The sequence below is a fragment of the Oryx dammah genome, unplaced genomic scaffold (genome assembly GCF_014754425.2).
Source record: "Oryx dammah isolate SB20612 unplaced genomic scaffold, SCBI_Odam_1.1 HiC_scaffold_4, whole genome shotgun sequence".
Taxonomy (NCBI): Eukaryota; Metazoa; Chordata; class Mammalia; order Artiodactyla; family Bovidae; genus Oryx; species Oryx dammah.
Window position 1 is genome coordinate 19,207,050 of NW_024070188.1, and position 13,919 is coordinate 19,220,968.

The 13,919-nt window shown below is 42.1% G+C and overlaps 1 protein-coding gene across 1 annotated transcript in view; it reads left to right on the forward strand.

Annotated features, from left to right (window-relative positions):
* Nucleotides 1–2,897: 2,897 nt before the first annotated feature.
* Nucleotides 2,898–13,919, forward strand: part of MAN1A1 (mannosidase alpha class 1A member 1) — a 171,720-nt gene continuing 160,698 nt past the window's right edge. The window contains exons 1-2 of the mRNA XM_040238400.1: nt 2,898–3,163; nt 3,376–4,243. Of these exons, the coding sequence (XP_040094334.1) occupies nt 3,623–4,243 (621 nt within the window). The 5' untranslated portion in view covers nt 2,898–3,163; nt 3,376–3,622. The remainder of the gene's footprint in view (nt 3,164–3,375; nt 4,244–13,919) is intronic.

The following is a 13,919-nucleotide window of genomic DNA, read 5'->3' on the forward strand; positions in this document are numbered from 1 at the left end:
TGATGCTAAAGATTTTATCTTGAAACATTTTACAAATTGTCAAAGATACAGAGACATAAGCTCTAAAAAGGAAAAATTAAGAATTAAGTTTGCAAGCAAACTTGCAAGAAGTACAAGGGAGTTGCTTCAGGACTAGCTGGCCATGTAAGAAAACACGGCAAGTATCTGAACAGAAAAACTGCACAAAATTCCTAAGGATGCTAAGTTTACATTAGACTATTCATAATGAGAAAACAGCAACTTTATCACAATCATTGCATTCACAAAGATCATACGTCTTCAGGTAGGCAAGGCAGGGAGTCTGGATTTACAGGAAGTTTTATTATTTGGAGACCAGAACAGTCTCCTTTATTTTTGCTATATATGAGAATACAAAGTATTGTGATTCCAACTGTAGAGTATGTATGGTTTTGAAATTAGGGCAAAGTCTTATATTTCACTTCTACAAAATGTACATTTTTACTTATTGAACATTCTGTCCTCCTTCCTTACCATGAATACACATGGTTGGTTTTCAGGGTTTTAATGTTGTTGATTTAGTTGGTATGTCTCTTCAAATACCTTCTCTGTGAATTTTTTCAAAACTTGCTTTAGCCCAAATGTGAGCATTCCCACGTTTTTTCTCCTACCTAACACGGACTGGCGCCCTTTAATATGTATCCCATAATCAAGCACCCATGCTAATTTCTTGGTTTAACCAGTTATTAAAAGCAGGCTTCACTCTTAATAAATCTGTTTCATAAGAAAAATATATAGTAAGAAAGCAGTCTTAAAATAAGCTACATAAAGGTAAACACAAATGAATATAATAGTCACTGTAAAAGATTTAAACACAATATTGCTCAGTCATGTCTGACTTTTTTGAGACCCTATGGATTATAACCCACCAAGCTTCTCTGTCCATGGGATTCTCCAGGCAAGAATACTGGAGTAGGTTGTCATTTCCTCCTCCAGGGGAATCTTCCCCACCCAAGGATTGAACCCACCTCTGCTGCGTCTCCTGCATTGCAGGCAAATTCTTCACCACTGAGCCACTGGGGAAACCCTAAACACAATATCAGTTCAGTTCAGTTCAGTTGCTTAGTCGTGTCTGACTCTTTGTGACCCCATGAATCGCAATATAGATAAATAAAATTTAAGCTATTTAGGGGAAAAAAATCATCTTTAAGTCCATACACTAAATTTTAAATGTTTCCACTACAGGATATGGGTTAAACTCAAATTGGTTTGATATCAAAATTAAAGAAATGGCGTTAGATTTATAACTTCCTTTCTTCATCACTTTAACATGCACTTAAAAGATTTTATTGCTTCTCTGGAATACTTAGTAACATTAATCTTAATGTTTCTAAATATTTTGTGGTTACAAGAAATAATTCAATAGTTGAAATAATAAAGCATTCCACAAAAGATGATGATAAAGAGACCTTAATTCCCAGTGATTTAACTTTTCAACCTATCTACAAGTTGCAGTTTGAAACAAAAATTACCCTTCAATTATTAAAAATGAAAATTACTGTTTTCTTTTTCAGTCCTTCTAAACTTTGTTACCCTGCTTGGATATGCTGCACTCTTCTGGGCATAGAATTTCACAGCAGTTATCCAAAAAAAAAGCCATACAGTTGGCTTTATCGAACAATAATTTCCCATTAACAAAAACTTTCGTTTTACACAAAACAAATACTGTAATGGTGGTTAAAATGAATACTAAAATGAAATCTGTAATAAGGATTTTTAAATTTTATTTTAGATTTTCTCACACAGCCTAAATCCTGAGAACAACTATGCTGTGGGCACCTTCCTGAAAGGTGTCAGCTGTTTCCTTTCTTCTAAAGACAACAAGCAGAAACATCTAAAATCACCTTTCTAGAGAAGCATGCGGGGTAGAAGATAAGCCTGCTATCAACTAGCTTTCAGAAGTAGGAAATGGGAAGGTAGTCAACTGTCTTCTCTTTGATAACCCTTTATTTGCAGAGCAACAGGGGAATTACAAACACGTTTTGCAAAATAATGCTGTCTAGAAGACAATCTCTGTTGGACCAACTCCTTATTTCCCTGGAAGTAGTCAAATCCAAGTCAATTTCATCAATGTTGAAATTTATTACTTGAAGCTATGGCAGCATAAAACTTCTTCTTTAAGTGGAAAATATGACCAACTTGTATGAGGTAGGTGACTTTTGAAAGTGGGGGTGGGTGGGGGAGCTACACCACTTTTTTTTTTAAGGGGGAGAGGATTCAGTCGAAGATTTCGGAGCAACCACAAAACCATTAAGGCTCTTAGGTGATAGGAGGTTCGACCAAAGAGCTCAAGAGCTCTCCAAATCACAGCCTCTCATCAAGGGACTTTTGGGTTAACTGCTACCAAGCACTGGTGGAATCCCTGCTTTGGGTAAAGAAGAGAAACCATGCTTCATAGAGATCTGGCAATTCTTGGCAAGACCCCGTCCTTCTCGGCCCTCCTGGAGCGGGCCCCGTACGGCCAGGCGCAGGTCCGAGGGGGCAGCAAGGAGGTCCTGCATCAGCCCAGGCGCCTCCCCTGCAACTCGAGACCAGCCACCCTCTGGGACCCGGGCCCGAGGCCAGAGCGGGATAAACTCCCGGACCCCGGGTCCTGCCCGCCGCCTCCGGCCCATGGCCTCAGTGGAGGGTCAGGCTGCCCGGCTTCCCGCCGCCTCTCCCGCCCGCCTCATGCCTCAAGGGCCCCGGCTACCTCCCCGCCCCCGGCCGGGCCCCCGCGAGGCTGCGCTTCCCGTAAACTCCCCTCCCGGCACGGCCCCCCTCCCCGCCTCGGCCCCGCCCCCGGGGGGCCCTGAGCGGCGCGTGATTGGCCCGGCCGCGCCGTCACTCTCCGGCCGCATCACCGCCCTCGTTTCCGACCGCCCCGAGACCGGCAGTGGTGTTAGTGCTCGCGGGGCCGCGGCGGAGGGTGTCGCGCTGCCCTGTTCGCTCCGACTCGCCCGCGGGTCGGCGCGCTAGCCTAGCCGCGCGGTGTTCGGGGCTGCGGGGAGGCACGCTCAGACGCCACCTGGGAAGCGGAGAGACAGCTGGTCCCATCTTCGGGATGAGGAGCAGGCGAAGTTGACGAGTCCCCCACCGTTACCCCTGCTGCGCCTCTCCCGCGCTGCCCTCTGCAAGGAGGTGACCGCGCGCGGCCCTGCTCCAGGTGTGCGCGGGACACCCCGCCCCCGAGACCCGCCAACTTCAACCCTAAGTCCAAAGAGTGGGCTCCGAGGGTGGTGCCGGCAGCTGGACTCCGGACTCCGTGCCGGGGGAGCTGTCCTGGCGGCTCTCGCGGCCGTCGGAGGGTGGAGACCGGTGGAAACTTTATCACCATCCTGGTTAATTACTGTGTTTTTACTGTTTCTCTCCCCGCAGGGGCTGCAGCGAGAGGTCTGTCGCGCGCGCGTCGTTTGCCAAAGGACCCGCCTCGCGGAGAAGACCCTGAGGGGAGTTGTCTCCCCGGGGGATACCTGCAGCCCGGGCGGGGGTTTTGGGCGGCCTGGATGCCCAGGACGCAGCCCCGCGGCCGCTGACGCCCGGCGGCGGCGAAGTTTGGCTGCTGAGCGGCGCTGCGCGAGGCCACTGGACAGCGGGCGACCCGGCGGCCGGGGCGGCGGGCGCGATGCCCGTGGGGGGCCTGTTGCCGCTCTTCAGTAGTCCGGCGGGCGGCGGCCTGGGCGGGGGGCTTGGCGGCGGCGGCGGCGGCGGCAGCGGCAGGAAGGCGTCGGGCCCCGCCGCCTTCCGCCTGACGGAGAAGTTCGTGCTGCTGTTGGTGTTCAGCGCCTTCATCACGCTCTGCTTCGGGGCGATCTTCTTCCTGCCCGACTCTTCCAAGCTGCTCAGCGGGGTCCTGTTCCACTCCAGCCCCGCCCTGCAGCCGGCCGCCGACCACAAGCCCGGACCCGGGGCGCGCGCCGAGGACGCGGCGGAGGGGCGCGCCCGGCGCGGCGAGGAGGGCGCTCCGGGGGACCCCGCGGCCTCCCTAGAGGACAACTTGGCCAGGATCCGCGAAAACCACGAGCGGGCTCTGAGGGAAGCCAAGGAGACCCTGCAGAAGCTGCCCGAGGAGATCCAGAGAGACATCCTGATGGAGAAGGAGAAGGTGGCCCAGGACCAGCTGAGTAACAGGGCGGGGTTCAGAAGGCTGCCCCCCGTGTACTTAGCACCCCTGAATACAATCGGGGCGATTGACCGGGAACCCGCCGACGCAGCCATCCGCGAGAAAAGGGAAAAGATCAAAGAGGTGAGTGCGCCCAGCTAGAAGTCCCTCCAGACCTGCGGTGTTTTTCTGGGAAAAATGACAGACCTTTGAAACTCTTAACTGTGTGATATTACAGTGCTGGGGGTGGGGGCGGGGGCGGAGGGCAGGTCTGTAACATTAGTGTGGGGAGACGGGGACGTTTTCCACTCCCACCAGATGCAGTGTCAAAGGCTCTTTCACTTCCCTTTTATTGTCAGAGTAGATGTGACCCATTAGGATCTGAGGTTGAATCCCGTTGTTTTTAACTTGCATGCTCCAGTGAGCATAAACCACACGAAGTAGGTGTTAAATACATGGGCAGATCCTGTGCAGACTTCCTCTTCCACTGGCCAATAGGTGGTTAATCGTCCCTGAAAACAGCAACAGTGAAGGTCCCAAACAGCCTTCTAATAAAGCTTGGACATGGGTTTGGAATGAAGCTTGAATGTAAACGCAAAGCATCAATCACGCATCACAGAAATGTTCCAACAGCAGGCCAGCCCAGCCCGCGTTCAGTCACGTGGCCCCATTCCGCCAGGTGGCATCCTGTGTGTACTTACAGACTATAAAGGTGAAACTTGAGAACTTGTTATCATAGGGGGCACACTGTTGTTTACTTTTCACAAAATGAAAAAAAAAAAAAAAAGATATAAAAAGCCAGGCTGCTGCTTCTTGCGTTTCTAGTGTAGCTAGAAAGAGTATTCCTTGTGATGCAACAGGTTTTCCTCCACAGCAGCACAGTGACGACAGACTTAATCTCGGGCAAACATGGACTTTGTTAAGTCTTTCGTAATTTCTTTCCTGTAATTTTCGGTTGGAACTTGAAACATATGGTCAGTTTGTGCTTAGCTTGAAGCTGAAGAGGACCCTAAAAATCGTTTCAGAGTATCGTTTGAAAAATGAACGTTGAAAGGCCCAGAGCCCCAGAACCAGCTAGTGACTGAGTCAGGACTTGAAGCCCAGACTTCTTGTCACCAGGCTGTCTGTGGACAAGCCTCCTTTCTCAGCCACTTTTCCCTGTGAAACTATACCATTCTGGATTTTTGCACAATCCAACAACTGTAGAAACCATGTTAAAAGCATGTTACCCCAAATTTTGATTCCAATTTCTGAAATACACTATGAATTTTCATTTTTTTTTTTAAGTTTCACAGGGTTTGAAAATAAATGCTATGTTTTGACATTGGACCAGGTACTCAGGAAAGGAAGCTTCCTGATTCCCCCCCTCCCCCATTTTCAGAGCATAAAAAGAGTTTTGAGGTTGTGAAGAGGTACTTAGCTGAAGTGGCTGCAGATTGGAGGTAGCTTGATCGTTGTAGAATTTGTGATTTTAATATGACGACCAGATGAATTTGGTTAAGCTGTAATTGAGCAAGTTAAGGTGAATTTGGGTCCCTTTCAGTTTACCCTAGGCAGACTGCCTGCAGTCACCCCTCCTGTATCATAGCCCATCAGCCTTTTGACTATGAGACCCTTCCTCAGGCATGAAACCTTCCCAGACTTGGGGAAGTGGATTGTACTCCCTGTGACAACAGTTCTCCTTCTCCATGAAACTCTTCTCCCACTCTCCAGGAAGATGGAAAAAAGCTCTGCTTTCACCAGTCATCTCCCTCTCCTTTTCATCTCTCAGCCTCCTTGAAAATATCCCACCAAAACCCATAGATAAATTAGCCCCAAATCTGTATCTGCTTATGTTTTCCTTAAGTTTGAAGCAGTGTAATTCACATTTCATGCCTCTGAATTCCTGTGAACTGACAGTGCAGATCACAATTGTCCCAGGATATTATTTTAAATATTATAGATCCGTGGATGTGAAAAATCTATTGGTACCGATTAGTACTGAGTAAAAGTGCATTTAGATCAGAAGCACTGGGACGGTAGCAGTCAATTCAGGACAGAATATTAACAGTACGTGTTCCTCCCGTACCTGTTGCTATTAGATCCAGCATTATCTTTGTAGATCAAAAGGTCTTAATTAACCATATAAAGGAAATTTACGTAGCCTTCTGTATCAGTGTGATGCTAACATCTTTGTACCTGGATGTTTTTAAACTGCCCAGTCTTGCATAAAGTAGTGGAACTAAATGGATTCTTTAAAATTTCATGTTGCCCTGAGATCCAAGGTGGGTGGGGAGGTGGGGGTAGAAAGCCAACATGATTAGCTTTAGTATTTAGTCAGAGACTAATGGGAAGAAATGGATTATGGTTTTCTATCAGATTAGTTCAGGCAGATGTGTTCGTTTGTAAACCAAAAAAAAGGTTAACTCATGCTATTATAAAACTGTGCTGTAAACATTCAGTTTTAGAGAGGGAAGAGTGGTTGCCCATTATGAATGGACTTCAACTTGATACATTTAGATTCAGTTTCAGGTACCATGTATGCCTTGTCACGAACCAAGGGATCTTCGCCTTAATCTTGATATTTATTGTTCCTGTTTTTTCTAGTTCTTTTTATTTACTTAGGTTCTCTATCACACCTGGAGGTACTAACAGTGTTATAGGTAAAATTTAGAAAGTATTTATATAAGCAAGTCTTCTAACATATTGGGCGCTTGGACTATAATTCTGAGCCAAACTTTCATTTTGTAAATTTGGTTTAAAAACAGCCAGTGCTTTTTTTCTTTTCTTTTCTTTTCTTTTTTTTTTTTGCCAACGCAGTTGTGTTACTGCTATTGTGGTAAATTTTTTTAAAAATTTGTGTTAAGGGGAAACAGTCTTTAATTTCAAATAGGATGTTTATTGCCTAGCACTCTTCACAAAAGGTGCTAGCTACATGCTTTCTAGTACTGACTGGATGGATGGTAAATATTTGTCATAAAGCTTAAAACTGAAATTAAGACATCCTCCACCCCATGAAAACTTCATAAATAAATCAACTGTGGGACGTCCATGAAATTTATAATACATACATGGTACATATTCCCACGAGGCTGATCTTTTTAAAATTGTGCTCAAGTTGCCCTTAACTTTAAAAAGCAAATGAAGCACAGAAGTGAAAGAGCATCATGGAATTTTTAGAAAAATAGTAATTTCTTTTTCTACCCCAACATTTTTTTTTTTTAAAATCAGGAAGCTTTTAGGGAGAGTCTACGCAAAGCATCTACACTATCCTTTAGAATTAGAACCTTAATCCTAATTTAGAGTATGAACTTTTCCCCCCATTTTTGTGTAATTATGGGGAGTGTCTCTGAGTAATAGGGCCTGAAGACAGTCAAACTATCAATGTGAGCCCTCCCTTCTTAGACTAGAACCCCCACCAGTCTAAATGGGATGGGAGTGGGGAGGCTGACAGCCAGGTTTGGGTCTATCAGGTATGGTTTTAGGACCAGTTAACTGTTGGGTCACAGTTTTCTTCTCTAGGTTTCTCAAAACAGGCCTTAGTTTTTAATTCCAGAACTATTACATAATTAAAAGTTGAAAGAAAATTTTCATATTGATAGCTAATGGTGAAGATATATTTTTATGCCTGACACACTAGCCTTAGGTTGTTCATGAGTCTATAATTTATGTTAACTATAATTATGTTTAACTTTTATTAAAAATCAGACATAGGAATAATCCACCTTGACATATTAAAACAAGACATTTTTATTTTGAAACTTATTTGTATGAGTAGTAGTATGGAAAATACTATTTGCAAAATAATAAAGGCCACCATTTGAAGACCTGACTCTGAAGGAGCTTGGATGCCCTTGGGTTACCTTGCCTGTTCAGCTCACCAAGTTCTGAAACACACCAGACATTGAACAGGAGCAAATGCAAGATTTTCCCACTCTTAGGACCTTCCTCAGAGCAAGTAGGTCATGGAGCATTTGTAAAAATTTCTCTCTTTAACAAGTAAATGAATAAATTTAAGATTTCAGCAGTGTAAGTATTAGAGTAGATGCTGAGTGTTGAACATTAATATATGTACAAATGCAGGAAAAGATTGTTAATGGATAATCAGTTATGCTCAGCTTAATATTCTGTAAGCTACTGATAATTTCTTTGGGAGGAGTATTTTTCTCTTACTGGGTAACTTAACATTCATATAAAGGAGCTCTTATAGGATCTAGAACCTAGTTAATTCAGTGGAAAAGAGGTTAAAAAATGTATTTTCAAGTAAATGCATCTTTATTTCTTAAGTGAGCTAATAAACCACTTTGAGAAATTTGTGCTGATGATTCACATTTGTAAAAAGTGAATTTGTTGGACTTCAGCAGCTTAGTTAACTTATTTGTATTAAATTATATAATAAGCTATGGTAATACAAATTCATTATCGGAACAAGTTTAAAGCATGGGTCTAAAGGTCAGACAGGAGGAAGCCCAACAGGTCAGTATGAGTGATGAGGGCTATACATACATGGGTAGATCAGCACTGCATAGAACCCTTATATCTCATAACCCAGTAGAGAACCTGTGGCCTTTTAAGTCCTTTATAACCTACAAAACCACAAAACTGTGTTTGTCAAAGGTGAGTTTTGGTTGGTCACTCTTGGATACCATGACATACTTTTCCCCTAAGGAGACAGAAATGATAAAGGACAGGCCAGTGTTTGGTATTTTAAGAAAGAGATTCTTTGGGGAAACTAAGTCTTGACTTTTCCCTCAATGTTCTTTGTCTAATATCTTGTGTAGTATTAAATAATTGAGCTACCTCTAGTCCCCCACCCTTTACTACTAAATATGTTTAAAGGTCCTTTAAACAAGTCTGCCAAATTTTTTCCTATTATCAAAAAATGCTATAAAAATAACTCTGATTTTTTAAAGTAAACGTGCAGTTTAGTTCAGTCACTCAGTTGTGTCCAACTCTTTGTGACCCCACAGACTGCAGCATGCCAGGCTTCCCTGTCCATCACCAACTCCCGGAGACTTGCTCAAACTCATGTCCATCGAGGCAGTGATGCCATCCAACCATCTCATCTTCTGTCATCCCCTTCTCCTCCTGGCGTCAATCTTTCCAATGTACTCGAAGCCATAAAATATTGTATCTGAATGAGACTTTAGAGATAGCTACCATAAAGGCAGCTGAGACACAAAGATTGCCCTGAAAATCATTTAGCTAGCTAGTTAGTGGTAGAGTTGAGCATGGAAGTCCAATCCTGGATGAATGTTGCTCATTATCCGGACATGACTTGCCTCCTAAGTAAAATGTCAAGGAGGTGTATAAATAGACTCTCATATTCATTATTTGTAGACACTAATGTCAAGTAACTGCAAAACATGTACAATCCTGTAGTAGTATAACTTTGGTCTCATATGAATTACGCTAACTATTGTAATTTAAAAAAAGATCTTACTAGGGGCATGGTTAAGAAGGCCTCTTCCTTTTAAAGCCATCCTGGAAAATTTGATGGTATCTTTTTCTCCTATGAAGATACCTGCAGGGAAACAGAGGCATTAGTAATTACTCAATTGGGCATTCTTTACAAAGAGAGCTGGGGGAGAAATTAAAAAAAAAGAGGAAAGGGGTGTACCAGCGTGGAAGAGTTCTTTCAAACCATAAATGTAGGTGCTCTTTTGACATTGCACAACACATAACAGAAGAATTGAAAGTTAACCTGAAGAAGTATATATTTTTTCTTTTCTAAATTGTGAATATGATAACACATTTACAGGAGACTTGGAAAATAAAGAGCAATTATATATAGTTCCACTATGTATTATAATTATTTGTAAAAGTAGATAAATTAAGATTTTTAGTTGGTGTTTCAATATCAGACTTTCAAAAATTAATAGAATGGATAGACAGAAAATTAGAAGGATAGAGTAGACCTGAAAAAGCGCTATGAATCAATTCAACGTAATTAAGATTTATATAATTTTCACACAACAACAGAGTACAAATTCTATTCTAGTTCCCGTAGACTATAAATCTGGTGACACTGGGACATATCCAGGGCCATAAAACAAGATGCAAAAATTTCATGGTCTAAAGATATTGAAATCATATAGTCTGTTCTCTTATTACTATGGAATTATGTTAGAAATCAATATCGAAAGATACTTGAAAATAACCCACATATTTTCATGTCATGTGCAATGTGACAGTCACCAAGAGCGTCTTTACTTAGCCAAGTAAAAAGCTTCAATAAAGTCATAAGATTGAAAAAACGAAGAGGGTGATTGCAGAGAAAAAAGGTTTTAAATGAGAAAGGAATATCAAAATGAGAAATTAACATAAAAAATACTTAACCCCATGTGTTTGGAAATTAAATGTCTATTTTTAAGTAAGTGTATCAAAGAAACCATAATAAGGGAAATTAGAAAGTATTTGTGACAGAATAAAAATGAAAAGAGAAGTTATCAGAATTTGTTGCATGAGGCTGAAGCTGCTCAATGCAATTAAATGCAATATGGAATCTTGTATAAGGTATGAAAACAAATAATGGACACTAATATAAAGTTTTTTGATATTTGAACAAAATCTTCACTTTATAATACAATGTGATACAATAATACTGTATCACATGTTACTTTCCTGGTTATTGCTTTTGCAACATAGTATTTCTTTATATTCTCAGAATTGGATTAGAAGTTTCAAGCTTCATTCAAAAAAAAAATTTTTTTAAATCACCAAGATAATAAGCTTTCTAGATTATTAGCAGTGATACTAGGTGCCAGAATAAATGGAACTATATCAGAGTTTTGAGTGAATATAAATTAGAAATCTAGCACTCTGTTCATAGTCAAACAAGTAGAATCAAAATGTAATTTTTTTAGCAAGGCAAAAATTCATAATTTTCTAAATTAAATATATTGTGCATGCTATTTATGTACACATACGTATACAAAAGTATACGTATATGTAGCGTCGGACACAACTGAGCGACTTCACTGTCACTTTTTACTTTCATGCTTTGGAGAAGGAAATGGCAACCCACTCCAGTGTTCTTGCCTGGAGAATCCCAGGGACGGGGGAGCCTGGTGGGCTTCTGTGTATGGGGGTCGCACAGAATCTGGACCCGACTGAAGTGACTTAGCAGCAGTGGCAGCAGCAGCATGTATACAAAAGCTTTCTGTTACACTTCATGAAGGCTTGAGAAAGAATAACACGAAAGAGAGATGGAGAAATTGGAAAACATAAACAAAATAGCACTGAATGTGAAATAGAAAAAAATGAAACAAACTCGATAGTACTAAAAGATAATCTATAGTCCAGTAGTTTTAAACATGGCTGCTCATTAGAATCAGGTCTGGAGCTTTGAAGAAAAAAACACCACCTGTGCATTGGTATTTTTCAAAATATTCCAAGATAATTCTACTGTGCGTCTGGATTTAAAAAAGCAATTACAGGTTTTTCTCTTAAATGGTAGTTTTGGGGATATAGAATTTTACTGATTTCTGTTGATATGGTCTTCCCGGGTGGCACTGGTGATAAAGAATCTGCCTGCCAATGCAAGAGATGCAAGAGACGTGGGTTCGATCCCTGATTCAGGAAGATCTGGAGGAGGAAATGGCAACCTGCTCCAGTATTCTTGCCTGGAAAATTCCATGGACAGAGGAGGCTGGCAGGCTATAGTTTATAGAGTCACAAAAAGTGGGGCATGAGTGAGCAACTGAGCACACAGTCATGATACAGTGGTATTAAATGAATAATAAAGACTCGATGGACATGAGTCTGAGTGAACACCGGGAGTTGGTGATGGACGGGAGGCCTGGCATGCTGCGACTCATGGGGTCACAAACAGTCCGACACGACTGAGCAACTGAACTGAACTGAACTGAATCACAATAGTGTGATGGGACCAGATGCCATGATCTTAGTTTTCTGAATGTTGAGCTTTAAGCCAACTTTTTCACTCTCCACTTTCACTTTCATCAAGAGGCTTTTTAGTTCCTCCTCACTTTCTGCCATAAGGGTGGTATCATCTGCATATCTGAGGTGATTGATATTTCTCCCAGCAATCTTGATTCCAGCTTGTGCTTCTTCCAGCCCAGCGTTTCTCATGATGTTATCTTCATATTAGTTAAATAAGCAGGGTGACAATATACAGCCTTGACGTACTCCTTTTCCTATTTGGAAACAGTCTGTTGTTCCATATCCAGTTTTAACTGTTGCTTCCTGACCTGCATACAGGTTTCTCAAGAGGCAGGTCAGGTGTTCTGGTATTCCCATCTCTTTCAGAATTTTCCACAGTTTATTGTGATCCACACAGTCAAAGTCTTTGGCATAGTCCATAAAGCAGAAATAGATGTTTTTCTAGAACTCTCTTGCTTTTTCCATGATCCAGAGGATGTTGGCAATTTGACCTCTGGTTCCGCTGCCTTTTCTAAAACCGGCTTGAACATCTGGAAGTTCACGGTTCACGTATTGCTGAAGCCTGGCTTGGAGAATTTTGAGCATTACTTTACTAGCATGAGATGAGTGCAATTGTGCAGTAGATTGAGCATTCTTTGGCATTGCCTTTCTTTGGGATTGGAATGAAAACTGACCTTTTCCAGTCCTGTGGCCACTGCTTAGTTTTCCAAATTTGCTGTCATATTGAGTGCAGCACTTTCACAGCATCAAATCTTTCAGGATTTGAAATAGCTCAACCTCCACTAGCTTTGTTCGTAGTGATGCTTTCCAAGGCCCACTTGACTTCACATTCTAAGATGTCTGGCTCTAGGTGAGTGATTACACCATCGTGATTATCTGGGTCATGAACATCTTTTTTGTACAGTTCTTCTGTGTATTCTTGCTACCTCTTCTTAATATCTTCTGCTTCTGTTAGGTCCATACCATTTCTGTCCTTTATCGAGCCCATCTTTGCAGTCCATTCTAAAGGAGATCAGTCCTGGGTGTTTTTTGGAAGGACTGATGCTAAAGCTGAAACTCCAATACTTTGGCCACTTCATGCGAAGAGTTGACTCATTGGAAAAGACTCTGATGCTGGGAGGGATTGGGGGCAGGAGGAGAAGGGGACGACAGAGGATGAGATGGCTGGATGCCGTCACCGACTCAATGGACATGAGTTTGGGTGAACTCCGGGAGTTGGTGATGGACAGGGAGGCCTGGCGTGCTGCAATTCATGGCGTTGCAAAGAGTCAGACAGGACTGAGTGACTGAACTCAACTGAACTAAATCACAATAGTAAAAGATGTTTATCAGTTTTCACAATCAATAGTAGCCAGACCGAAAAAAAAAAAACCAAATAATTACAGTTGCAAGCCATGATGGAAACATGATTAACGTAACAATATAAAATAATTACATACAATTTGTGGGGTTCATCTACCCAGCAGTCTATGTTTTTTGGTTGGTACATTTTTTACATTTACATTTACCTTACATTTAAGGTAATTATCGATATGTGTGATCCTGTTAGCATTTTATTAATTGTTTGGGGTTTATTTTTTGTGGGTCCTTTCCTTCTCTGTGTTTCCTGCCTAGAGAAGTTCCTTTAGCATTCATTGTAAAGCTGGTTTGGTGGTGCTGAATTCTCTTAGCTTTCGCTTGTGTGTAAAGCTTTTGATTTCTCCATCAGATGTGAATCAGAGTCTTGCTGGGTAGAGTATTCTTGGTTGTAGGTTCTTCCCTTTCATCGCTTTCAATATATCATGCCATTCCCTGACGGAGTATGTATTTTTTAAAGTAGACATATTTAATAATAGCACTTATCTGTGGGATTCATAAAGTATGACAAAAATGAAGCAGACTCGCAGGTATAGAGAACAAACTAGTGGTTACCAGTGATGAGAGGGAAGGGGGAGGG